Source organism: Phycodurus eques, chromosome 18 (genome assembly GCF_024500275.1).
Source record: "Phycodurus eques isolate BA_2022a chromosome 18, UOR_Pequ_1.1, whole genome shotgun sequence".
NCBI lineage: Eukaryota > Metazoa > Chordata > Actinopteri > Syngnathiformes > Syngnathidae > Phycodurus > Phycodurus eques.
Window position 1 is genome coordinate 8,777,225 of NC_084542.1, and position 27,961 is coordinate 8,805,185.

General features: G+C 42.8%; 2 protein-coding genes and 1 long non-coding RNA gene across 4 annotated transcripts; 2 read left to right on the forward strand and 1 right to left on the reverse strand.

Annotated features, from left to right (window-relative positions):
• The first annotated feature begins 262 nt into the window (after window positions 1-262).
• lpin1b (lipin 1b) lies at window positions 263-17,892 on the forward strand. Its single transcript, XM_061703744.1, is given in 20 exon segments — window positions 263-403; window positions 2,395-2,598; window positions 2,668-2,763; window positions 5,267-5,556; window positions 7,600-7,654; window positions 7,656-7,699; window positions 7,778-7,901; window positions 8,003-8,255; window positions 8,677-8,770; window positions 9,929-10,113; window positions 10,182-10,275; window positions 11,342-11,411; window positions 11,820-11,906; window positions 12,645-12,833; window positions 13,166-13,314; window positions 15,231-15,317; window positions 15,402-15,554; window positions 15,811-15,925; window positions 16,076-16,179; window positions 16,301-17,892. Coding segments are annotated over 19 exon segments (2,556 nt in total). The 5' UTR covers window positions 263-403; window positions 2,395-2,406; the 3' UTR covers window positions 16,476-17,892.
• On the reverse strand, window positions 16,659-24,400 carry LOC133416706 (uncharacterized). Its single transcript, XR_009770265.1, has 3 exons — window positions 22,135-24,400; window positions 20,464-20,987; window positions 16,659-16,907 (listed from the first exon to the last, which is right to left on the reverse strand). It is a non-coding gene; the product is annotated as an uncharacterized LOC133416706 (long non-coding RNA).
• Window positions 18,772-27,918, forward strand: LOC133416702 (dihydroxyacetone phosphate acyltransferase-like). 2 transcript variants are annotated; one of them, XM_061703745.1, is made up of 16 exons: window positions 18,772-19,092; window positions 19,483-19,695; window positions 20,212-20,388; window positions 20,471-20,600; window positions 20,890-21,017; window positions 21,090-21,165; window positions 22,080-22,231; window positions 22,321-22,439; window positions 23,577-23,818; window positions 25,209-25,472; window positions 25,541-25,620; window positions 26,510-26,653; window positions 26,808-26,907; window positions 26,983-27,076; window positions 27,174-27,232; window positions 27,576-27,918. In XM_061703745.1, the coding sequence occupies exons 1-16, from the start codon at window positions 18,853-18,855 to the stop codon at window positions 27,626-27,628; spliced, it is 2,271 nt and encodes a 756-aa protein (XP_061559729.1). In that variant the 5' UTR covers window positions 18,772-18,852; the 3' UTR covers window positions 27,629-27,918. The 2 variants fall into 2 exon arrangements, with proteins under 2 accessions (XP_061559729.1, XP_061559730.1); XM_061703746.1 differs by having other exon boundaries at window positions 27,596-27,918.
• Window positions 27,919-27,961: the final 43 nt, after the last annotated feature.

Consider the following 27,961-nt stretch of genomic DNA (forward strand, 5'->3'; position numbering starts at 1 on the left):
ACTTGCGCAACTAATTAATGGCGGTATTTGTTTTGATTGAGTTGTTTAGGTATTTTCCATACAAATGAATTTTCAACGCACCAGCTCGACGCTGATTGGCCGGTGGGCGGGGCCTTCCCTGTAGCACGAGACATCGAAGAGCCAGCCAGCCAATCACAAAAAAACAAAAATTATAATAAATAAAAAAATAAAAAAATAAGAGGCAGCCAGCCTAGCGATACGTCAGGAATGACTTTTTTTTTTTTTTACTTCATATGTTCAATTGAACGCGCGTTTGTCGCGGTGACAACAGTCCGGAGCTTGAGAATAGAACATGAACAGTGTTCGAAGGGAAGCGGGTAGTTAGTTCATAATGCTCGTTCTCCGCTGAGGAAGTGCTCCATTTTGTCAACCCATTCAGGAGGTAAGAGACGAGTTCATTGACCATTTCCATCCATATATCTTTTACACTCCCACTAGTAACGTTATCGTGCTGGGACCATTTATTGTTGTCTTGCTAAATTCTAACTATAACAGTGTTACGACCATCTTGGAAAACTGTTTGAGCATTTGTTGGGATATCCATGATACCCAGTCGAAGTTCCATCTACTATTACGCTTTTTTTCCTCGCTAGTAGGGCAACTTTTGCGCACAACTAGGGAGTATTTGACTTACTAGTAACGTTTTCCCCACTACTGGGTAACATTTCTGTACACAATTAACCTAGTATGTTAAAGTTACTCTCTTAGTGAGGACAAATAGCTTACTAGTACAGGACCTTAAAGTGAATATTAACAAGACAATTAAACACACTAGTAGAATGACTAGTAACGTGTTTTCCACTCCTTTATGACATTTCGGCACACTAGTATGACAACTTTGGCATACTAATAGGACAACTACATGTTACTAGTAAGGCAAAACTACCAGTGAGAATTTTGATGCTACTAGTAGACCAATAGTGGCACTAGTAGTGGGTGGGGGGGGGGGGGAAACGTAGATAGTAGGAGACAGTTATTCTACTAGTGTGATGAATTGTACTTGTGTTTGAAGTGAGGACGAAGAGTGTACTAGTACCTGGACCATAAACTGGGTAGGAAGGATATCGAATGAATGCTCAAACGGATTTCCATTTTTACCCAAAAATGTATTTTCAATTCAAGTGTAAACACTCATGTTGCTTTCTAATTTTGTCTTAGTGCCATCAAGAGGAGTGTAGACATGTTAAGGGGGATGAAAATGATTTCATGTTTTGGTGTCTTTTTATACTCAAATGCATCAAAAGCAACTTATGAGCGTGACAATTGTGTTGTTTTTGGAGAGGGGGGCGGGGGCGAAACACTCACTCAATCATAGACAAATGAAGGCTGTGGTTTGCTTGCACTTCCCGCTCGCTATGACAGTTTGTCTTTCAGCTTCATCTTCATGACAAGATTATTATTCTGTATTGTGAGCATGTGTGGATCTTTTCATGACAGTTCTTCTGACGTTTGGAATAGTTAATGAGTGTCGCAACATTTAGACAGACTTCTCATAATCATCTTGTTTTCCACATGGGCCCCAAGAGAAAGGGGAGAAGGAGATGAGTTTTTTTTTTTTTTTTTTAAACATTTTTTGTAGTGTGAATTCCTTTTTTTCTCTCCTCTCCAAACTCAAAGCGCTTCCGCTCTCAGAAAGAGATCTAAACAGCTCACGTGGCGACAGCAGCGAGGATGAATAGAAGCTTTAAAAATAGCTGCTGTCTTCAGATGAACTTTTTTCAATTTGCCGTATTCGTTGAAGGGAAAAAACTCTGTGGTGTGTTCAAACCAACTCAGCTGGTGGAGGGAAATGAAGCAACTGACTTGATATGCTCTTGTGCAACATTATCGCCTGCTTTCAAAATTCTAGTCATTGCCTCTCGTCCAACGTCAGTCACCCACGACCCTGATGAGAACAAGGACTATGGAAAAAAATGGATGGTATGCATACGTCTGTGGGAACAGTTTTTAGGAAGGCCCTTTTCTGTTCCACGGTTCATAAAGACACTTTTAGATGAATTTGGGGTAGAAGAAGCCCAGAAAACACCTCCAGGTTGAATAGATAGACCTAAATGTCCACAAGCGTGCTGTGTCGTCCCAGAAGTGTATTGGTCACTAGTCAAAATCCTCCTCCCATTTCTTATAATACGTGACGCAGACCATCACTTTGTGACCTTTTTGAACTCGAGTGTCAGGAAAAGGGTTTGGCAGGATTCCTACACCTTCGCGCACGGGAAAGTGACCGAGGGAATGTAAGGGCGTTCACGAGTGTGTGTGTGCACCGGGCCCGAATTTCTCAGAGCCACAACGTACCTGAGAACAGATTGTTAGAATAACATTTGTGAGCAAAAGCATAAAGTGCCTCTTTTTATGCTTCTGTTTTGTCTCCACCAGACCCGTCAGACCATGAACTACGTGGGCCAGTTGGCGGGTCAGGTGTTCGTACAGGTCAAGGAGCTGTATCGAGGCCTCAACCCGGCCACGCTGTCGGGCTGCATCGACGTCATCGTCGTGCGGCAGCCCGATGGCTCCCTGCACTGCTCGCCCTTCCACGTCCGCTTTGGCAAGATGGGCGTCCTCCGCTCCCGAGAGAAAGTGGTAAGGAAATGGAATGTCAATTACAATTAGATATTTTTTTTAAATCATTATTTTTTAAATTATGTATAGGTGGACATGGAAATTAATGGAGAGCCAGTGGATCTACATATGAAGCTCGGCGATAATGGAGAGGCTTTCTTTGTCAAAGAAATGGAAAATAATCAGGTACAGAAAAAGAAAAAGAAAAACAATCACATTACAGCAACTGCCATTCGCTGTACTAATTAACCCTCCTGTTATCCATGCATCCATTTTCTGAGCCGCTCCTCCTCACAAGGGTCGCAGGCGTGCTGGAGCCTATCCCAGCTATCATCGGGCAGGAGGCGGGGTACACCCTGAACTGGTTGCCAGCCAATCGCAGGGCACATCAAACAAACAACCATTCGCACTCACATTCACACCTACGGGCAATTTAGAGTCTCCAATTCATGCATGTTTTTGGGATGTGGGAGGAAACCGGAGTGCCCGGAGAAAACCCACGCAGGCACGGGGAGAACATGCAGACTCCACACAGGCGGGACCGGGGATTGAACCCCGGTCCTCAGAACTGCGAGGCATACGCTCTAACCAGTCGGTCACCGTGCCGCCTCCCTCCTGTTATATTGTGGGTAAATTGACCCACTTAAAAATCTAAAAAGTTAATATGATTAAACTTGGGCATTCAATACAAAATTGAATTTGGATTATGTTATTATATTTTTGGGATAAAATTAATTAATGATTAAAGGAGAGTTTCCCATATTGCCAGCCATTTTTGAAGATTTTGAGTGATCTTTTAAGACCCACACAATATTGTGTTTTGTGATACTATAAGCACCGAACCTACCAAAAGAAAATAGACTCTTCTTTCACCAGAAAAAAATGTTTGTTTCTAGTTTTTCTCATTCGTTAGTAATCAGCAGTAGAACATGGGTTGGTTTTACCAAAAGCAGGTTTCTGATCAAAAAGAAAAAGAAGATGAGAAACATGTCAAGCAAAACAATGACTTTGACAATAATATTTTTTGCTTTTCTGACACCTCAAATTATAAACAAACAAAAACAATACGGAGAAAGACCTTTTGATGGCAAAATAATAATTTATTTACAGATATGCAACTGAGACACTGACTCACCGCATCACATCTTTTTTACACGGCGTTCGCCATTCACTGCATAAATTAAAGTAAGATGACAGTAAGTTAAACATTAGCCTATTGCCATTTTGTTGTTATTTTTTAAATTTATTTTGAGGGAGGCAAAACTTTGTTTAGTTAAAATGAAGTGTTTATTTGTTTAAAACACATTCACTGCCATTGACGGCTTTAGAAGTCAAATGTCCATGTTAACTTGGAAGGCTGGCAGTGAATGAGTTCTGGGGCATGGCATCGAACAGAGTGGAGGGTGGCAAACTGCACTGCGTCCTACTGAGAGCTGTTTATAATATTTTGACACTCTCAGGTATACATATGCTCACCAGAAATGTTAGAAAAACATGTTAGACAGTCCCACCATTAAGGATTCAAAGAAACACGCACGCCTCCATCACAAACAGCTCTGACGCGCAATTCCAAATATTTCATACGTACTCGGCTTGGGGAAATAAGGTCAAGCTGTGTATGCGGAGTTGGCGTAGCCGCCAGGAATTTCTTCTTTTCCTTTTTGAGCTGGACAACGTTCCTCTGTTTCCCAGAAAGCATTTACTAACCTACCTATATATTCAACGCCCAGTAAGGCCATAAAGTCTTTGGAGATCATTATGAGTCAATCAAAACTCCAGTTCATGGAACGACTATAAAAGAAGGAGCAGGTCCCCATTTCTTAGAAAGCTGTTTTTTTTTTTTTTTTTTTAAGTTACATTTTTTTATTTTGTCGGCCCTTTGGGAGTTTGTGCATCAGGACTACCCATGCATGTGAGAACGTGTGCAGCTGAAATACATAGCCAAGCCATAAACTACCGAGACTAAGGAATGGCATCAACAAGGGTAGACGGTGATTTATGTCAGCCGGACGGGTGTCAGATTCCTGCGGCTCGGGAAAAGCAGGGCAGGAAAGAGGAAGGATTTCCCCCCCCCCCCGTCCGAGTTGTTTACCTACTTTTTAAAAACGTGACGACTATTCCACAGATCATGATATCAAATGTCTTCGACCTCACTTGCTCTCTTGTGCCAAACGATACATGCACACGATACGGTTCTCAAACCTCCTGGAAAGTGCTGGAAGGAAGTGTGATTAAACCACTCAGAGTTCTTTTTTTCAGCTGCTTTTCATATTTCCGCTTATTGTGGGAGACACCAGGAAAAGATGAAACGCGTTTGCTAATCAAGCCAAAGGCGATAAATATGCAGATAAAAGGCAGATAAAATGCATAAACAGAAGCTGAAGGTCTTTTATGTATTTTCGTGTGAATGCTGAGAGTCACAGAACTGTAACGCCGTACAGGACCGATGATTGTCTCTCAGTATTTACTCAATCCTCACTTTTGATCACAAATGGCAAGCCTATGGCAGCACAAGAAGCCAACATGGATAACAGTCTTCGACGGACTCACAAAAAGATGGTCAAGTTAATCCTTTGACTTCATACTAAACTCAAATCTCAAGGGATTAGCTGGAGTCTCGTAAGATTTTGAGGGAGTTTTATAGTGCAGCTAATTTATTTATTTATTTTTTTACATTAAATATCAACAGGAAGTGGTTCCCCCCTACCTGGCCACCTCTCCTATCCTGTCAGACGGGCTCGTTCTGATGAGCTCCTCGCTGATGGGGAAGACCTCCGGGCCTTCCGTGCAGACCCTGGGCTCCGCGGGGAGCAGCGGTGAGACCGGCAGCGCGATGGCGATGATGATGAAGAAGAGAAGAAAGAGAAGGAGGAAAGCCCGGTCCGACAGCATGAAGAGTGAGGAGGGCGGCGACTACTCGGAGGACGAGGACGTGTTCACCATCGACATCAGCTCTGATGAGGAGATGGACAGCAACAGGTGAGCAAGAGGATGCAAAATGGAGGAAAGTGAGTCATGCTTATATGAACGCAGTGAACTTGACTGACTTCGCAACAAGCATCAGTTTTTCAAATAGTTCTTTAAAAAGAGGCTTCAAGATGCACTCCCACTCCCAGTTGAAGTTTACTGCAAACTAAACATAAAACAGCCTAACAGGTATGTTTTTGGAAGGTGGGAGGAAGCCAGAACATGCAAACCTCTCAGAGGAAGGCCTAAGCCACTTTTAGGTACTGAACTGATGTGTAAGGGGGTGGGGGGTAGTTATAGTGATACTCTTCACTTCTTTTTACAATGAAAACTGCTGCTTGGTGAAAACGGGACTATATGCCAACTATAACAACAGTCCGCGTGACGAAGTCAAGCCAGCAATACATGACGGAGGAAAGTCATATGGAAAACATCAGCAGGACGTGAATGTTCCCTCACAATGTGCACGGTCCAGTTCAAGCGTCTTGGCCACCGCGGTGTTCTGTAACTCTGCCTGTGATGTGCAAGCTCAGCGTTCCCAGGATCCCAAACAGTCCAGCATGCGCCGTATGCGGGCCAGGCATGCGGCTACCGGCAGCGTGTCTGCCACACTGGCTGCTTTTACGCTACGGGCCTGATTCACTAAAGGCTTGCGTGTGCAAAAACGGGCACAATCTCGACTGCAATCTACATCTACATCCATCATCACTAGGTCACATTTAATATGATCTGTGTGAGATCTAAATTGGGACTATAAAACACAAACTGAAGCATGTAGAACTTGACACGTCTGACCTATTTTTTATTTTATTTCTTTAAAGGGTGAGACGACGCTATAAAACACTGTGAGAAAGACATTTGATCACATGCTGTCAGCTGTCAACAAGTTATCTAAGAAGGAATTTTCGGAGTCATAATTGTTAAAAACAAATGTAATGTCTAAATCTGTAGTTCCATTTTACAAAGCCCAGAATCTTCCTACATGTACAGTTTGTTTTACAAGTTCCAACAGGGCAACACTGTCGTCCCCCGAAGGAGAAGTCTTCAAGGAGACCAAAATCCGTTTTACAGGCTGGTGCTGGAAAAAAAAATCTGAATTGGCATTTCCACTTTTTTTTAATTATACTGCCGCTTGGTGGCCGAGTCACTCATACCAGAAATTGGAATTAATTAATTATGATGCGCAAACAGTTTACATCTTCACATTTCATTGAATTGTTATTACTATATTGTTAGCCTCATAGCATAATTGTTATTACAGCTCTTTCTTAGAGTACAATATTATTGAGTACTATTTTCGTTTCCTATATTACAAAATGTTTAGTTTTTTGGGGGCGGGACGGTGGTTGACTGATTAGCACATTTGCCTCACAGTTTGGAGTTTGCATGTTTTCTCCGGGCACTCCGGTTTCCTCCCACATCCCAAAAACATTTGTGGTAGGTTGATTGAAGACTCTAAATTGCCTGTAGGTGTGAATGTGAGTACGAATGGTTGTTTGTTTATATGTGCCCTGTGTTTGATTGGCAACCAGTTCAGGGTGTACCCCGCCTCCTGCCCAGAGTCGTCTGGGATAGGCTCCAGCACGCCCGCAGCATAAGCGGTACGGAAAATGGATGGAAGGATCGTTTTTTGAGGGGGAGACTGGAACAAATTAATGGCATTTCCATTCATTTCAATGGGGAAAAACGATTTGAGATACGATTGTTTCTTGTATCTCAAGGCACCACTTGAATAGGAAAACATGTTTTTTCATTTTTGGATTTTTTTTAATATAACACCATTTAAAACATAATATTCATGTATCATCATTAAATTACATATAAATAATTGGACAACATAATATTTTTTAACATTCAAAATCCGACCAAAATGCAGAGGGCTTTTGCATTAACGTTGAAAATAAAAGTGGTTGAGAACCTTGGCTGCTCGAGCGCTAACGAGAGCACCAAAATAGCAGCAAAAATGACCGTAGCCCATTTACAAAACAGTCTTTTCTTAGTTTCTTTATTGAACAAGACTGCAAAAGATGACATGTTGCACTGAATGCGTTTCAGGCCCTCTTCCAGGGAAGCGGCACTCGGGCCGACCAATGGTTCTTTCAAACAGTCCTGCCGTCTATGCGCACTCCGATGGCGACTGGAGTCCCCTCCAGAGGTGACACTTTTGTTCAGAACTAAATCACAAATTTCTGGATTAACATGTTGTAAAAAATGTGTTTTTTTCCGCTCTCAGCCCAGGAAACTCCCGTCCCGCTTCTCCCAAAAGCGACACTGAGCTCATGATGAAGCCTTCCGATGCAGTCGATCAAGATTCGGCCATGCACTGGGCGTGGGGAGAGCTGCCTCAGGCTGCTACTGTAAGCATCCACCACAGCATCATCTCATCAATACTTCCCTCGCTGGATGAATGTTTAATGCCCTCTGTATGTAACGTGACCCACCCCCACCTCCGCTGTAGCCATCTTTCCTTTCAATGAAATCCGAGCCACCGCCAGTTTGTCCCGTGTCAATCCCGGTATCGGAGAGCACGCACTTCCGAGTGATCGCCCACGAGGCCTCATCAGAGGAGATTGCCGTCGCCATGGCGATGGAGACAGACTCTTCGAGGGTGGAGACATCGATGGATTGCGCGGCGTCCCATATGACGTCAGATGTGGAGGAGACAACGGGCCGCCCGTCGGTTAATACTGACTCTCCGTCGAAGAAAAAAGGTAATATAGTGGGGCCTTGACTTAGGAGGGCCCAACAAGCTGTCGCTTGGTCAGTTTTTTATTTTACTTATTTTTTGCTTTGTATTGCTACCCAAAATTCGATCTACTAGCGAACTTCAGATAATTAGCAATTATGGTACTGTAATGCCCTCGCACGTGGGCAAGGAGAGCCCCCCCCCCCCCTGACGACACACTTTTATCAATTTTTCTAATGGCACAAACAGCCAAACACAAAAACAAAGTGCCCCGACTGCAAATGATGTCGCTTGCGCAAAGCCACCACGGACTCTGGCCGTCGCTTGAAAGTGAATCTGGATCTTCCCCCAGCCTAGTTAGTCCTTTCATTGGTGGGAAAAAAAAAACTCCATGTGGGGACAGTTATTTTCTAAATGTTTTGAAATGAAAATGTCTGTTTTTGTAGACAAAAGGAGCCGTCATCTCGGCGCTGATGGAGTTTATTTGGATGACCTCACCGAACTGGAGCCTGAAGTGGCCGCCTTGTATTTCCCAAAGAGGTACAGTTACAATATGTGGTTCCTACAGATCCTATTTACTCCATATGGGCAGTATTGAGGGGGGGGACAGCCCTTCATGGTGGTTAGGTTAGGTTCTTAATGTCCCATAAATGTTCATTCTTCATCTTAACAAGACATTTTGGACAATTCTACCACCCAACTCCAAATTGTATTCCATTCTTACTTCCCGCAGCCATGCGACAATACTTTCATCCAAGTAGTGTATAGTGTTGCCCCGCATATTTTCAATCCGTTGCTTGGGAATTCACCTATTTGTAGAGTTTATTTTTGGAACCTATCTCTGTTATTTGCAGAAAAACTCACCGATTGGGTATTTTTGTGCTCAGGCCAAAGCCCCGTCAAACATAAAAATAGAGTTTTGGCACCAACTTGTTGTATTGTGGTGCCAAGGAGTTATGTTGAAATGAGGGGAGGAGTTTCTAGTAGTAGAAAAGTGGTGCTTTGCTGCCATCTTGTGGATTTATAGGCAATTATCAACCTTTTTTCAATTAAAGTGGTGTGTTGAGATACAAGTTCAATTGTTTCTGTTAGTAACGCAGAACACTCGTATCTCAAATCATCGTTCCCCATCTAAATGATTGGAAATGCTGCTAATCTGTTCCAGCCTCCCATAAAAACAACAACAATCTTAAAAATGTGTTTTTGATAAGAAAATAACACTCTGTATTACTGTACTTTATAACAACATTCAGTAATGGCATAATAGATAAATAGTAGAATTTGAAAAAATGAAACAGTTTGTGCCAAATTTTGCTTCAATTCAATGGACATTGTGCTGCTCCTTCTGGTGTGTGCGCTCTGGCCACCTGGGGGCAGTATAATAAAAGTGTAAAAGTCTTCACGCCACTGTACATCTGTTATATTAGTCGTTCTACGCAGAGGAGAAAGAAAATATGTCTGTAAGTACTGTTATATTAGATGTCTACACATTTTGCTCCACCATCAAATCAAAGCAAGAAAATTGGCCGAACGATGACTCATACCTCAAAAAACTCGTACGTTGGGTCACTCGCATTTTAAGGCACCACTGTAGTTGCAGATTTTTGCTATTCACGGCAGGCCTTGGTGTATTCGTAAGGGATTACTGCATTAACGTTCCTCCCCCCCCAAAAAAAACTGTCACCTGGCTCGTCACAGTGATGGAACCGGAGCAGTGAAGAGCGTGTCGGACCCGGGCCTCCGCAGCACCAGCCTCTCCCCTCAGTCGCTGAGCTCCGGGGGAGACAGCGGCGTAGACGGCTTCAGCGACCCGATGGGCGACCTGCCGTCCAACGCCATCTCGCTGTGCGGCGGCCTGACCGACAACAAGGAGATAGGCAAAGGTAAGGCAGCTCACGCGGGAATGGCCTCAGAATCTCCTAAAAGTCCACTTATCTGCTTGTACTCACAGAGCAGTTCCACGCAAAGATCATCTCGTACCAGAAGTTTGTTCAGAACCCGTCGGTCATTGACGACCCCAACCTGGTGGTGAAAATTGGCTCCAAGTAAGACACTTGTAGGAAATGACAAAATAAATACTTAATGGCCACAACATTACAGGTAGACCTGCAAAAGCTATTCAACCATTTTCGATACCGCTTATCCTCATTATAGCTGTGGGTGAGCTAGAGCCTATCCCAGCTGTTTTTCTCAGGAGATGGAGGGTGGGGGTGGAGAAGCGGCAGTAAAACAGGCCAAAGTCCAGATGTCAGGGGGCCAGGCAGTGCAAGAGCAAATTTGTATACTAGCTGTGTTTTGACTAAAGGCGAGCGTAAAAATAAGATTTGTGGGGGATTTAACGATTTGTACAGAGGTAGCTGTGCCAAATTCCTGCAGGTAGGACATTCCAGAGTTGCAGAGACTGAATAGAGAATGTTTTAGAACCTGCTGACTTCTTTTCAGCTCTCAAAGTCATCAAAAGACCAGCACGTTGCGAATGTAGGTCTCAGAATGGAACATGCGGTACCTCTACGTCAGCAAGATGGGAAGGTGCTAAGCTGTGTAATATTTTTTGAGGAAGTTAGCTGCTATGCTTGTTGTGTCTGTAAACTTTGAGTTGCAAACCTTGCATGTTCCCACTTTTTTTCACAGATTTTTATGGAGAACAAAATCTTTTCATCAAAATGTAATAATTGATACTGCACTCCACATCATAGCATACTGGTGGACTGGCAGGTTCGTACACACTACACAAAAAATAGCTTCTTTTCAAAAACATAACAAATGGCGCAATGTTGAAAATGCACATTCTCACTTGTAATCAGGCAACACTTGTCAAATCGAATCTCGTGATTTTTTTAAACGTGGGGTGTGTCCATAGCTGTGAATGTGAGTGTGAATGCTTGTTTGTCATTATGTACCCTGTGATTGCCTGGTGACCACCCAATTGTCAGCTGGGATAGGCTCCAGTTCACCTACGACCCTTACGAACACGCTAGAAAACAACTTTTGTACCGGATCTCAATAGGCTGTACAGGTGCACCAAATGAAGTGGCCAACTTCAGATGAGTTCTTTTTCGCTCCTTTTCCTATAGGGAACTGATATAAATGCGCCCCGGTTTCTCTGCTCAGATACTATAATTGGAGCACTGCTGCTCCCATCATGCTGGCGATGGAGGCCTTTCAGAAGCCACTGCCAAAGGTAAGAAATCACACACACACACACACACACACAGTGAATACGAATGCAGCACTCTCATCCATTTGCATTACCTGAAGTAGCCTCTTGCTTGCACTGCAATACGTACCTGGCACCAAAAGTTGGCATCTTCCTTCTGTCCCTCCTCCCTGTTCATTTACAACCCGCTTTCATCCCAATCACCCATTAGTACACATGCTTATCCATTATTTACTCTGCCTTCGAATTCCTTCTCTGCCGTGTCACTGATCTGCTGGGCTACAGCTCTGTAATTTCATCTTCGGCGTCATCATTTTGCATCCATACCCCAACATTATGATTTATTTATAGTCTGCTTCTTTTGCCTAAGTGTGCTTTTTTTCCCGTTTGTTTTTGTGTTTTGTGTTTGGGGTATCATGTGATCCGCTCCAGGCCGCTGTGGAGACCATCATGAAGGAGAAGATGCCCAAGAAAGGAGGGAGGTGGTGGTTCTCCTGGAGAGGCCGCAACAGCAAATTGGTACTTTCACTGAGGCTGCAACTAGCGATTATGTTAATAATCGATTCATCTGCGGATTATTTTTTCAATAAATCAATTAATTGGATAATAAAAAAAAATAAATCCATTGCTTTATTCACAAACTGGACATTATTTCAAATTGACAGTGCAGAAAACACACAAACATACTGGTTTGATCCGTAACATGTCACAAAATTGTCAAAAATGTTGATCATTGTTTTCCAAACTAAAAGCAGATGTTTGTAAATGTCTTATTTTGATCCACCACAAAGGTAAGCAGTCCGCTTTCATGGAGGACGACATGAATCTGAGCACACGTATTTACTGAAATTCCAAGGATTTGGACAATTTTAAGTTAAACAAGGCCTCTTAATCGATTATCAAAATAGCTGTCGATTGAATTTGATTTGTTTTCTCATTTAATTAACTGTAGCACCTCTAAATTTCACATATTACTGCAGTGCAGACAAACGAAGAAGACTTTCACAACAACTGTAAGTGACTCAGCAATGTGTAGTCAATAATCTAATATACACCGGTGGGAATTGCTATATTTTTAATGTTTTTGAAATGTGTATCTTGGACTTTTTCGGGGGTTACATTTCATTGAGCAATAGCGTGATAATACTGATAATCGTGATTATTTAGGATGGGACATTTTCATACCGTCTCATCTCGAGTAGAATTTGGTCACATAAATGTCTGAGTGTAATGCACACGTCTCTCCCCTTTTGATAGGATTCCGTCTCGGAACGCGGTGCCTGCGGCTCGGCCCAAGTCGGGACGTTGGCCAGCCGACGTAAAGAAGAGACATCGTCCAGCGACGAAGATCACAAGCAGAGCTCCGCCAGCGTCCCGTCGGAGGCCGGGATGGCCACGGGAAGCGTGTCGTACAAGAAGACGCTGCGACTCACCTCGGAGCAGCTGGTGAGATATCTACTCCTCAAACAGTGCCGTCCGTGTTCCTCGGCTCTACCGCGGTTCGTCGTTGACGGGTCCGCTATCTCACGTTTTTTTAAAGTGATCCATTGTCTGGGGTTTTACAGTATACTTACTACAGTATATCATTTAAATCAAAAACTTTGAACCCCAAAAAAAACAATTATTCTTTCTCTCTATTGTACATTTTCACCTATTGCCGATGGAACGGCAACATAGTCACCGTGATAAACAGGGGTTCACTGTAGCTACAATCTGTTATTATTTTAATTGTGTCTCTGACACATACATATTGTATTTGGTATATTCTGTGAATGCAGATGTCACTGCAGCTTCAGGAGGGTGCCAACGACGTGGTGTTCAGCGTGACCACTCAGTACCAGGGAACGTGTCGTTGCCAGGGAACCATCTACCTCTGGAACTGGGATGACAAGATCATCATTTCCGACATTGACGGAACCATCACAAGGTATGTGTGTGTGTGTGTGTGTGTGTGTGTGTGTGTGTGTGTGAGTAGCCGTGCGAGCACTCACTCACACCTCACACATCCTCGCAAACACACAGGCTAAAACTTAATGGAAAAGTAGTGTTTCGGTGCCATCTTGTGGCACGTATACAACGATCCCTCATTTTTCGCGGTTAAACGGGACCACAACCCGAAAGGTGAAAAACCGCGAAATAGGATTTGACCCCACCCCCGAGGAATTTTTGTGTACGTGTATGTGGGTACCAGAATGTTTAAAATATGTAAACAGTATTTATACATTACATATTTGAGACAAAGATTACAACAGTACACGTATTTACTTAAATCTTCAATTATAAAACCGTATACAGTAATTAACATTTATTATACAGTAATTAACATTCCTCAACATTGCCTTCCGAGAGAGGCGAAGAGGCTTGGGTTGGCTTTTGTCCTGATCATATTAGTGTGCAAACTCTTTTCCCTGCAATCAGCAATCCACAATGCCAATGCGGCTTCCATTTTCACAATTCTCTTATTACCCGGAGTTACCACACGTTTCGCTTCCTTATTGAAGGTTGTTGAAGCAGTTTTGCGTATGTTTGCTTTCTCTTTCTTGATGTACCGCACTGTAGATTCATTCACGCCATAATGGCGTGCCACAGATGCATAACTTCTGCCCTCTTTGATCTATCTATTTATCTATAATATATATATATATATATATATAATATATTTATCTATATATATCTATCTATAAGATGCCGGGTGAGGCTGCGATGATGCGCAGCCAATCAGCGCACGGGATAAATCCACTCGTGCTCTCATTGAAGCAACGCGTCTTTCCCCAATATGGCTGTATTTAAAAAAAAAAAAAAAAAAAAAAAAAAAAAAACATTTTATGAATATTTTGGAAAAACCCACGGGGCACTGAAGCCGCAAAACGCGAAGTAGCGAGGGAGCACTGCAGTAAATTATAAACATTTTGTCAATTACTTAGAATCGCCGGGATTACAGTAATTGTGTAAAGTACAGTGCAGCCTCGATAAAACGGACGTCGATATAACAGATATTGGATAAAACAAACCGTCGGGACCGAAGAATTTGTCACTTAAACTGCCGCTGTGGTTTACTGGCCTTGTGGCGGAACATCGGCAGACAATGGGAAACACATATTTCCAGGTCACCAGAGTAGCCCGTGCCTATGTGGCATCTTGAATGTGGCGATATTCCATCAAACGCAATGCATTAACATATGGCGGCCATGTTGAATGTGGCGAATTTCCAAGGATTGTATTGACATGGTGGACGTCATGGCAGGAGTTCTGTCTATTCTCGCATAGAAATCTCCGCAGAGCGAGAGCAGCATGGCGTGGAGAGAATTTATTTCTGCAACAGATGTCTCTGGAGCTGTACTTCAGTCTGGAGCTTGCTGTTTTTTTGTACAGTGACAGTGTTTTTGGTTTTTTGATCAAGTAATTGCATCTAACCTTAACCAATTTTGGAAAGAGGAAGCACACTAATTCCCCGTGGCTCATAATTGCGACCCACCCGACTTGCCACAAGTAAAATGTAGAACGTTTTGAACATTTTCAAGCTTTTTTATAATTATTTACAATAACTATGCACTGTATCGGGCGTTTTAGGGCACGAAAAAAGTGCAAAACAATAATTGTGTACTGTACCGTCATATGGGTGCATATGGCCAGCAAAAAAAGTCATTCAATGTAATAGGCAATCACTTGTAAAGGACAACCTCCCGTCCCTATTAGTCTGTTATATCGAGGTTTCACTGTACACTAATAACCGTCCACGTCATTGTTCATTACAGTGCCACATTAACGTTTATTGATTGTGTCATCCAGCCATGTTTTCGATCCTAAGGGTGATTATGAACGTAAATTCATGTTTGCTTTCAGGTCGGACACGCTGGGCCACATCCTGCCCACTTTGGGTAAAGACTGGACCCACCAGGGCATCGCACAGCTCTACCATAAAGTCAGCCAGTAAGCACTCGCTCATTAACAGTCTGCCGTATGGCATTGTGTCAATAACAGCACTCAGCGGTCATCCTTCACTCCCAACGTCAGAAACGGCTACAAGATCCTGTACTGCTCGGCCCGAGCTATCGGCATGGCGGACATGACGCGGGGCTACCTGCACTGGGTGAGCGAGAGGGGCACTATGCTTCCTGTGGGGCCCGTGTTGCTCAGCCCCAGCAGCCTGTTTTCAGCACTGCACAGGTCCGACAACACGCACACACACACACACACACACACACACATGCATACGCACACTTGACACGCTGTACGTGGCTGATGTGGTTAGCTGACGTGTGTGTGCGCGTATGGAAAGGTCCATGTACTTGTATGTTCCTTGTCCTCACTAGTAGGACAACTTCGGTAGGCTACACTAGTTGGACATGTTACGAATGAAGCAAAACTGAATGCCACTAGCACAAAGCAATGATCAAAGGTCTTTGTACTTGTCTTTCGATAGGGAAGTGATCGAGAAGAAGCCGGAGAAGTTCAAGGTGGAATGTCTAACTGATATCAGGAACCTCTTTTACCCCAACACGCAGCCTTTCTATGCGGCCTTTGGCAACAGGCCCACGGTAGACACACACACATCCATTTTCCGTACCGCTTATCCTCACTAGTCAATTTTCACAATTCAGAATGGCCCTTTGAAGCTCACAATCTAATGCCTATATCACTAAATGCATCCTTCCTTGCTAACCGTTGGTCTCTATTTTGATTGACAGGATGTGTTTTCCTACAAAGAAGTCGGGGTCCCACTGAACAGGATTTTCACGGTGAACCCCAAAGGGGAGCTGGTGCAGGAACACGCCAAGACCAACATCTCATCGTGCGTCCACTTTACATGAGCAACTATATATATATATATATATATATATATATATATATATATATATATATATATATATATATGACCCCATAACTTAAGTCATTTTGTTTCCTACTTGTAGGTACGTGCGTCTGGGGGAGGTGGTGGACCACGTGTTCCCGCTCAAAATGCGAGCCTCGTCCTCGGACTTTCCCTGCTCGGACACCTACAGCCACTTCACCTACTGGAGGGAGCAGCTCCCCCTGGTGGACCGTCATGGAACCACAGCCTCTAGGACCCCGGTCACTGGCAGCTGACCCCTAGTAGTAGTAGTAGTAGTAGTAGTAGTAGTGGTTGTAGTAGTCACACAGAATGAACCAGCAGCTTGCTACTGCTACATTCTCGGACTCGGCATAGCACCTTTTACCAAACACGATGCGCTGAAGTGCACTTTGTGACTGAATAATTGATTCAGAGCATCTTATTGATTTGAAGTGAGCCTTTATTTTTACTTGCGATAAACTTGGTGCCAAATATATACTTTTATTTTCTTATCTTATATAGTATATGTATATATATATACTGCGTCTAGTAACATTTTCCACCACTATGACATTTCTGCACATCCATCCATTTTCTGAGCCGCTTCTCCTCACTAGGGTCGCGGGCGTGCTGGAGCCTATCCCAGCTGTCATCGGGCAGGAGGCGGGGTACAGCCCTGGACTGGTTGCCAGCCAATCGCAGCATTTCTGCACAGAAGTAGAAAAATGTTGGCATATTAGTACAATATGTTACAAGTGAGGCAAACTACTAGTGTGCCTGTTGATGCTACTAGTAGGGTCTCGGAGGCTACTAGTATGTCACACATGCCTGCTAGTTGGGCCTAGCTGTGTTATACGTGCAGCACAGTAATTTACTTGTAAGGTACTGTAAGCCAAAAGAGGCACTAGTAGGATACACACTGAAGGCTGCAATTTAATCAGTACTCTGCATTAAGTGTAAAAAAAAAAAAAAAAAATGTAATAGGCAAACAAAGGAAAGACACTTTTTTTCACCACAGCACCATCTGATGGATCTGGTGGGGCACTGCCCCACTCCTCTTTGTGGATATGCATTAAGGTTGCAAAATGTATACATACAGTATGTTCCTCCAGAGCAGGATATGGCTAATTTTTACAAATGACATCAGTTATTTTGTAAATTTGCCAAAATGTGATGTCACAATGGGGCAAATCATCTGAATAATATCAGGATAATGTGAGCTTGTTTTTGCACGCACAATTAGGAAAGAAAACAGACTACGTACTGTGGCTAGAATGAAAACTCTTAAAAATATGAACACCTTTGTCACTTCTTTGGCATCAAATGCCTTGGAATGTACAAATCTCTTATTTTCATTCGAATGCATCTAACCATCACCTGGTATCCCTTATAGTGACTTTGTACTGTAATACTGTAAAATTCCCTTCATAACTTCTTGGACATGACTTTTGATTGCATTGACAGAAAGATTCATTGTCACTCATACTTCCTGTTTCGGTCACATGTTTTGTGACAAACCAAATCAGACTATCGCAGTATCTCTGCTCGATGACGTGTATGTACTGTATTGTACATTATGCTTGAAAATATGTATTATTCTTTCTATGAAAGAGTTTGAAATTTGACCCCGTCTTCTCTGTGTAGACCACCCTCACTGTTTAAATAAGTGTCAACAAAGTCAGATAAAAATGATCTTGTCGAGTTTGCTTTTAACGTATTACGGGAGAATGTGAATAGAGGACGCCTGGGTCGTGTGCAGCCATCCATATGCAGTTAAACAATTACTGTAGCAGGGGTGGAGAACTACACTACATTTACAGCTTTATTGCGGTTCGCACCCCGCCACAGTATGCAGTATTGCAGAGTGTGTTTGTAAATGTTTTTTTTTTTTTTTTTTTTTTTTTTTTACGATAAGTGGTGCCTTGAGATACAAGTGACCCGACTCACGAGGTTTTCAAGATACGAGCCATCGTTCGGCCGATATTTTGTTAAGCAAGGGATATTTGAACACTAACAGTGAAGCAACACATGTATACAGACAATATAACAATACAGGCGTATATTATTTATCCTCTGTGAAGAACGACTAATAGTAATGCTGAGTTGTGACATCTCCGTTGCAATGTATATCTGTATGTGTGTTTTATACTGCCCCCTGGTGGCCAAGATGCACACACCAGAAGGCGCCGCACAATGTACATTTTATTGAAGCAAAAAAGGGAGAGAGAAACACATTTTTTTACAATTTATTTAATTGCCAATACTGAATGTGTTTATAAAGTACACTTTTATAGCGTGCTATTTTTTCCCCTCACATTTCCAATATTTTGGTTGTTTTTATTGGGAAGGGGTTGAACGGATGAATGACATTTCCATTCACGGAAAGATGTTTATTTTTTTCATTTATTTAGAAGTCAGCGTGGTCAGGGAACAAATACAACTCAAATCTCAAGGCACCACTGTATTTCGAATCATTTAGTACATTTTGTTTAATGCTCGTGGGAGGGGTAAAACTATTTAAAACAAAGTTGTTGTTTTTTTATATAGGTCTCTTTATTCACAATGAGTATTAAAAAAAGTGTTGTTTTTTTGGAGGGGAGGTAGGTGGAGTGGGGGGTAGTTGAAAGTAGCTGAAAATGAAAAAACAAAAAAATGAAACAACCCAAATCGAAAGTGAAAGAAGAATTGGACTCTCGCACAGAATGCGGAAGGTCTGCCAGCATTTTCCACGCCGATATTCACTGTTTTGTGTCTACGTTTGCCTCCCAAAAGTATTCCGGATGTATTTTCGGCCGAGTTGTACGTCATAACAACCCACGGGAAAGATTCGGTACTCGGGCGGACTCGGCTTTGTTGAGAGTCGCCGACGCCCCCCAAGAGATGGCGAACGCGGTAAGAAGTCGTATTGCTTTGACGTCTCTGCAGTTAGTTACGCTGAAACACATTTATTTTTAAGCCTCTTTTATCCAACTCATTTTGAACTGTTGGTCACATGCATTAGATGAACTAATAAAAACACTTTTTTTTTTTTTAAATTTCTTTCGCACATTCTGGTTGCAGTAGTGGTTGGCAACGGGAGGCCACTACTTACAACAGCTCAAACTTCGCTGATATCTTGCATTTTGGTTCAACTGTGTGCAATTAATGGTCCAAAATGTTTATAAAGACATCAAGAAAAACACTTTGCTGTAGTAGATGGCAATGTGAATCCACTTGCCCTAATGTAGATACTTTATGGTCACAAGTGAATCCCTACTCTAACTATTATGTGGCGATTGCCAGCATTGGAAGTATATGAGAGTAGGACTGCAGGAGGATGACGATGAGGAGGAGGTGATGGTGGACATTTTGGAGGAGAGGAGGCAGAGCAGTGACATAGGCCACGCCCTCAGGACCTTCAGGACCCACCCCTACAGAGGGGCAGCGCCCTGCTCCGCCAGTCAACTCAACGCGGCCGTGCTGGCCTCCCAAGATGTATGCCGCGTGATGGTGGAGGTGGGTTTGCACCCAAAATATACAGTGGAACCTTGACTTAGGAGCTGAATTTGTTCCATGGCTCAATTGACTTGTACATCAAATAATTTTCCCCTGTAGAAATGAATTAAAACGCCATTTATATGTTCCTCATACGCCGCTTATTCATGATTATTTTTTGTTAAATTTGCATTTAAAAAAAGAAACCAACAAACAAACAAACAAAACCTTTCTGGCCATTTTAAGGAGCGTCAGTTATTCGTAGATTTTTCAATCCGGCCCAGTCCCTACCCCCTGTGGAGATTCACTGTATCGTAAATGCTGTATTTTTTTGTTCACTTCACCTCGAGTGGCGGCATATCTGAAGCTCGCTCGAAATATTAGTTTGCAACAAAAAGCAAGAAAATACAACCGGGCGATGGTGCGTGATTTGAAAAACTGCTAAACTGGGGCACTTGTAAGTCAAGGCACCACTGTAAATACAGAAAGAAAGAAAAAGAATTATGCAGGCCGTTTTCAATATGGCATCTTCCTCAGGTTGCCATGGAGACACAAGCACCGCTGGAGGCCGTGAGAGAGCAGGCTGTCGCCATTTTGGAGGAGATGTCCCAAAACCTGCAGCTGGGATTTGTGCGTCTGATGGGCTTCATGCTTAGCAAAGTGCTAAAGCGCCTCTACTCCAGCATCTACGTCAACATGGAAGCTGTACACATGGTCACTATCATATTGTACATATTTACAGGATGGGAATTCACATTTAGTTTGCCTTTTATTTGAAATATTTTGTACCTGGCAGCTTCAGCAGGCTGTGGAGGACACTCCCGTCATCCTGCTGCCCAACCACAGGAGCTACACGGACTTCTTGGTGCTCTCCTACATCATGTTCACCTACGACATCCCGCTACCTGTCATCGCCTCCGGATTGGGTAACTACCTTGACTTACGAGTCAACACAGCACCATCTGCTGGATCTGGTAGGGCAGTGCCCAACTTCCCTTATTTTAAAAAAATATATTATTATTGTTCTGTAACAAACACAAGAAATATATAAAAGATACTGGAAAGAAATCGATGGACTTTTTTTTTCACCCCATCGATCTTCAGGATCTCCTGGGACATTCCCTCATTTGCACCTTATGCAAAATGGCCACTGTTAAGTGACACACGTCCAACTGGAGATTCACATTGCTGTTCTCTCCCTCCCGCGACATGTAGCTTTGGCTGGGATGAAGTTCATGGGCGAGATGCTGCGTCGCTGTGGAGCGTTCTACATCCGACGCGACATCGCCTCCAACAGGCTGTACTGTGCAGTGCTGTCAGAATATGTGAAAAGCCTCGTTAGGGTAGGACATGTTCGTGTTGTGACCGGTGAGTGTGCGCTAATGTACTAAATTGAATTCATGTGTTTTTCGTAGACGGGATTTGCTCCGGTGGAATTTTACATCGAAGGCTTCCGGAGTCGCTCCCTAAAATCCTTGACGCCCAAGTTAGGTGAGTCATATGAAATCAATGTTGCACAATAAGCAGGAGCTTTACTTCTTTTTTGAAAAATTAAGGCCGCAATTGAATCACTACTCTGCATAATAATTAAAAAGAACACAGAAATTGAAAAGCGTTAAAAGCTGTTGGATTTGGTAGGGCACTTCCCCACTTGCCCCTATGTACACAGATTAAAAGCCAGATAGACTCGCTACTCTGTATTAAATATAAAATATTGAAAACATACATTGGAAAGATATTATAACAACCTTTTTTCCACGACAACCCATCTGTCGGATCGGTTAGGGCACTGCCCCACTCGCCACTAGGCATACAATATCAAGTTTGCAATTGAATAAATATTGTGTATTATATATTAAATCATATCAAATACAAAGAAAGCATGTTTTTACACCCCATCACCATTTGGTAGATCTAGTAGGGCACTGCCTCTCTCTCTCGAATGAATGACTAATCTGTAGTAAATATTAAAACCTGTGGATTTTGGAATAAATCTGAATCTTTTCTTTTTGCCGCATCACCATCTGATGGATCAAAGAGAGCACTGACCCACGCGCACCTTTAGGGATGTAATTGAATCGCTACTCTGTATGAAATAGGAAAAAAGAAATTAACAAGCTTAGATCGCCATAGTGCCATCGGCTGGATGCGTTTGTGTACTGCCCCACTCGCCCCTATTTATACACATGAAGGTCACAATTGAATCACTGTATTAAATATACACAATTCAAATTATGATGCACTGGAAACATAGTACATAATAAAAAACCTTCTTTTTTTTTTTTTTTGACACCAGCACCATCTACTGAATTTTGTAGGGCACTGCCCGGATTGCCCCAAGGCATACACAATTAGGTCATAACCGCTACTCTGTACTTTACTTTTATTGTAATTTAAAAATGCAGGTATGTTGCACATGGTACTGGATCCCTACTTTAAAGGCGAGGTGTCCGACATCACCTTGGTTCCCATCAGCCTCAGCTACGATCGGCTTCTAGAAGAGTCCCTGCTGGCCCGCGAGCTCCTGGGCATCCCCAAGCCCAAAGAGAGCACCATGGTGCGTCATGTTCATCGGGTTCTCGTTAGTGCTGGTCACATCCGGTGAGGCGCAGAAAAGGTAACCTGAGGTCGGGTTCTCGTCCGCAGGGTCTGCTGAGGGTGGCCAGGGTCCTACGGGAGGATTACGGCTGCATGCACGTCAACTTTGGTCGGCCCGTGTCGGCCAGACAACTTTGTCAGGGGAACATAGAGCCGCTCATATCCATGTAAGTCACAAAATCATTTTCCCGTTACGAATCATTTCAGTTTCCGACCGGTGAGAAAACAAACTCAATACGGACGAGCCAGTTAACAGCCAGCCAACTGTCGCTCTCGCACTCGCTGACGCCCACTTCATCCACCAGGCCAGGTCTCGCCTTTTAAAGCTATACACACTCAAAGTCACTAGGAACACGAGGACGGTGACCCCAGGTCGGCAAAAATAATAACTGCACCTCACATGTACATGTTACCGTGGTTAATAATGCAAAATACATTATTATATGATTACTCAAATAATTGATGGGGGAATCGTTGGAATACTCGATTTTTAAAATATTGGATACATAATTTAATTGTACCCTCTGGCAACTGGTGGAAGAGCATTTAATTGTTCTGCCTGTCACTATTCAGTGAATGCCAGCAGAGGGAGAGGAACCGATCCCAGCTGTGGATAGTGAAAATCTGCAAGTGATGCACAAATAGGTTTGTAAGGAGGAATGATGGTGGCGGCAAATGACTACTTTTGTCGATAAATAAAGCTCGATTTTTACTCCGGTATTTTAAGAGACCAGTTAGAGCACCTCTTTTTTTTTTTTTTTGTACAATTTGGTTTTCAACAAATTTTTCATCTAAATTCTGTCCCAATTTTTGCGCATCATGCTTGGTTTTCGTACAAAAATACGCGTGACTCAACCATTTATTTCCCAGAGTCGATGCAAATTTCATCCAAAGCATTACTTTAGTAGTGTAAAATGCGAAATGAGGGCAATAACCCTCCGGTCTTCTCTGCAACACTCAGGCAACATTGGCGTCACACAACCTTCAAGTCAGACCTTCAAAATAAAAGCATACAGTATAATATCAGTTTTACCACACTTTCTTGGGTCACATGGCGGTTTATTTAACAGTCACACTCAATAAACAAGCACAAAATTGTTTTCACACTGTTTTCAGTATGTAAAACTACAGTTATTCTCGATAAAATGTATCTTTATGAATATTCTTGGGTGTGTGGAACAGGTTAATTGGATTGAAATTATTTTCTATGGGAAATACTGTTTTGGTTTCCTTACCCTTCAGTTTTAGTCAGACTTTCCACGTATTTCTATACTCACTATTTTTCCTTCGACGTGTATCCACAGAGAAGATCCTCAGAGGCCGTCGGAGGAGAAGCAGGCTCGCGTGAGCCGACTGGCTCATCTGATGGTTCGAATCCAGGAGCGGGGTTCCTTCACCAGCCTCTGGTCCCTCATGGCCTGCCTGCTGCTCCAGTGGCCGCCCTCGGTCCTGACACAAACGGGCCTGCCTTGGCGACAGCTCGCCGAGAGGACGCTTTGGATCAAGAAGCTGGCGCTCAACTTTGGGGCGCGGCTGAACTGGCCCGGTGGGTTCAAAGGATAGATTGCAATTTCACTTCCCTCCCCCTCAAAGAAATATTATGCAATGAACCCCAATGATCGGTGAAAATCTATGCTATAGATAGAGACCGTATAAATTATTATTTTTTTAAGTACTTTTACCTTCCAACACACTTTGAACACATTTAAACTTATTAAAACCAACCCACCAACATATTAAATTATTGATTACAGCATCCGGAATCTGAGACATACAAACTGCAAAGATTCAAACCATGAGCCCTCGAACTGTGAGACATACGTGCTAACCGCTACGGCGCCATGCTGCAATGTTAATGCCTTTAAAAAAAAAAAAAAAGTGAGCAGCTCAGCCCAGTGCAGCGTTGAGCGAGATCAGACAGATTAGATGAATGTGAGTTGGCACAAGCATTCACACTCATTTATGGGATGTTCGTTGGGATTACGGCACTGATCCTAAGAGGACCCCACTCAACCATCTCATGACGTGTGAGATAAATTCACTAGTGGAAAGTAACCAAGTACAAATAACTTCTTACTGTACTTGAGATTTTTCATGACATTTTACTTTACAATTCCCTACATTTGAAAACAGATATCTGCACATTTGTCAAAACAGGCTTGTTACTTTTTTTCAACCACATCCGTGATATTTAAATGAATTGTTTGATGTTGTCGGCACAAAACAATGATTTGTGGCGCATGTGTTGTCTTATGCCAGCCTAAAAAGCACCAGCTTCTGGTGTTTTCATTTTTTTTGTCATCTAAAATGAAAAAACAAGTACAGGTATAGCGTACTAGAATAGAAATGCCATGTATAGAACTACTGGGGCTTCACGGCGTACATTTTGACTTTTTCAGTTGTTATCATTAGCTAATTTAGCATTTTTTCTTCTTAGTTTAAGCATTAATGCATTAATTAAACCTTATTAAAATGGAAAATGTTTGTGTGCAGAGGTTTATTTTCCCAGGTATGAGTACTATTTTCCAGTAAAATTTGTTATTCGAAATAAATGACATAATCCCCTCCACCTTCAATATTTCTGGAGGACTGATTCAATTCAACTTTAAAATGTTCAGCTCGTTCAGAGCATCTTGGGAACAATTTATCATACTCCCAAAAGTTACATATTTACAGTACGTCCTCATTCCACATTTCCTGACCGATTAAAATAATTCCAACTTCAAGTTTCACATTCTGCATTTGAACTATTCAATGAATTTCACAGTATTAATTTCTGAAATTTTAAAATTGAAGTTATTTTATTTGTATTTATTTTTTTAAACACAAGTACCTGTCCTTCTACTCAAGTACCCTCAACTACCCAAGTACCCTTCTACTACTGTGAGTACTTTTGTCACCTATGGATAAGTTGTTTCAAGCTGTCACACTTTCAGGACACGTCCCCGACTTGGAGGTGATGTCGCTGGCCGTGGCCCTCCATTACCCCTCGGTTCGCCTGAAGGCAGAGCGCGTCTTCCTGGTCGTGAAGGAAGAGGATGAGGTGGCAGGCCGGCAGCTAATCAGCACAGGGGACGACGTGGCCAGGATGGCCGAGCCCATGCTGATGATGGCGTCCTACCGCAACCAGTCTCTGCACCTTTTTGTCCGACCGGCCCTGCTTGCCATGGCCTTGAGCCTTTCTCGAAGCGACCGCAGAGGTGAGCGCAGGGAGTTAGCTGCTAACCAGGGTAACGTTGAATAAAATGATGCCCTTGTATCATTGCAGATGAGATCTTTGCGTCTTTCTGCTTCCTCCAGAACGTCTTCAGAAGTGAATTCATCTTCATTCCTGGCGAAGCTGCCAAGGTAAATGGTGTCATCATCTGTTGTTTTTGAGACGTTACATACAACTGGCAAGTATGGAATATCCCACTCGGAGACCAAAGTTTTAGGGGCAGTGCCCCACCACATACGGATCTTTCCATTACATATTTTGTGTTTAGTACAGAGCAGTGATTCTTAAAAATAAAATTAAAACAAATCAAACATTAACAAAAAACAAGCCCTAAGCTATTATTTCTTTGGAACAATAACGACTGTGTTAGGGGCAGTGCCCCACCATATTCAGCAGAAATGTACCTCTTTCTGTTACATGTTTTGAGCAGTGATTCTTTCAAGGAAAACAAAAAACAAATCAAACATCAACAGAACACAAGTCGGATGCTAGTGTTTCTCTAGAATAATGGCGACTGCGTTTAGGGCAGTTCCCCACCAGATCGCACAGAATATTACTTGTTCCATTACACATTTACATTTATTACTTAACAGTGATTCTTGACGGCAAGAATCAAATCAAATATCGACAAAAGTCACATCTGCCAACTGCAATAAGTTGGTATTTTTCTGGATCAGCAATCACTCTTTGTTAAGGGGCGTGCCCACCACATCTAGCAGAAATGTACTTCTCTTTCCATCACACATACATTTTCAATACATATCAGTGATTCTTCCAGGCAAGAATTAAACTGAAGATCTATTTTTTAAAAAAACATGTCTGCACACTGCGTAAAGCTAGTGTTTTTTTTTTTTTTTTTTCTTATAAAAAGTGGCTAGGGGCAGTGCATATTCCATAGGCGGCACATCCCACCACCACCCACTCCCCGCCCCCTTTTAAAAAAAATAAAAATATGACCAACTTCCCAGGTTTTAGCAAATGCAGTGTTCACATCGATTCTAACCAATGGTCTGTTTTCAGGACTTTGAGGAGGCGTGCTACCTCCTGAAGAAATGCGGCGCCCTGGATGTCATCGGCCCGCAGGAAATGTCGCTATCTGAGGGAGGCGTGGAGGTGTTGTCCTTCCTACGGGCGGTTCTGAAACCTTTCATTGACTCCTACCGGGTACATTTCGCCTATTGTGATCATAACAGACTGGTTTATATGTGAGGGAATGGGTGGATTTTCAGTATGGGTCCTTTGAACTGTGATATTGGCAAGGGACGACTGTACACCTACTTTTGGTTGGTTTGATTAGCTTGCCGTGTTTGTTGTCCAGGTCATGTTGAGGTTCCTCAGTGACCAGGACGCTTATGTGATCACTGAGAAAGACTTCCTACCCGCTGTGAGGAGTCTGGCAACCAAGCTCATCCTTTCAGGTACAGAGCACAACCGATAACGTCCCAAGATGTCACCTAGCTGAACCTGTCTTCCTCTTCGGTCTCTGTTTGCAGGCGATCTCCACACCTACGAGACCCTCTCATCCGACGTCCAGAAGAACGTCCTGTCGGCCCTTAGGAGGATGGCGGCTTTGACAAAGCTGAAGGCGTGAGTAATGAGATTAGCCAGGGAAAAAACCTGTTTGGCTTCTAAGCTCATTTTGTCTACAGCCTGCTTGACTGTTGTCTTGTTTGGCCATTTACAGGTCAGAGAAGGAGTATCGTGTGGATAAAGACGCCGTGAGAAGAATAGAACGCACACTCTGTAAGATTGTTTAAACATAATAGTCAACCCTCGCTTTATCGCAACTCATCGTTCGTGCCCCCCGTATATTGTGATGAATGAGGTGAGTTTTGTTGCAGTGTTCCAGTAGTTTGGGACAGAACGTTGAAAAGATGATTGACCAAAAGCAGTACGGACTTTGCTTAATAATAATAAAAGTTTAATAAAACTGATGGAATGGAGAGTGTGAGTGGTGGTGTGCATGGTGAGCAGAGAGCAAAAATAGGGTGGGGTCTTACGTACTCGCGATGAACAGGGGTTAACTGTAGTTATGTTGACTGGTTCTTGGCTTGTAATCACACTTAAGTGTTTTTCTTGTCTCAAGCTGGGCAAATCCGTCCCCAGATGCTCCAGACTGAACCTGACGCAAGACTTTAGTCTTCATTGGAACATGTCCAGCCCCAGCACCAGACCATATTCACGCTCTCACCTAGACTTGACCCCTTCCTCCTCTTCCTTTTTGTTGTTCCTCATCCTCCCCTTTTTTGGACACCAGAAGATATCTGATGACATCAGTTCTCATCATTGTAATCAAGGCAGTAAAATTACATTAATAGTATGCCTTTGTTTGCTATACTTTGTATGAAGGTGTGTTAGGGCCACACTGAAAAAAAAAAAGACATTAAAATGATGGTTAAAAATTCCACCTGAATAAAGTTGTAATGCTACATCAATGTGAATATAATGGTAACGTCACCAGAATGAAGTTGC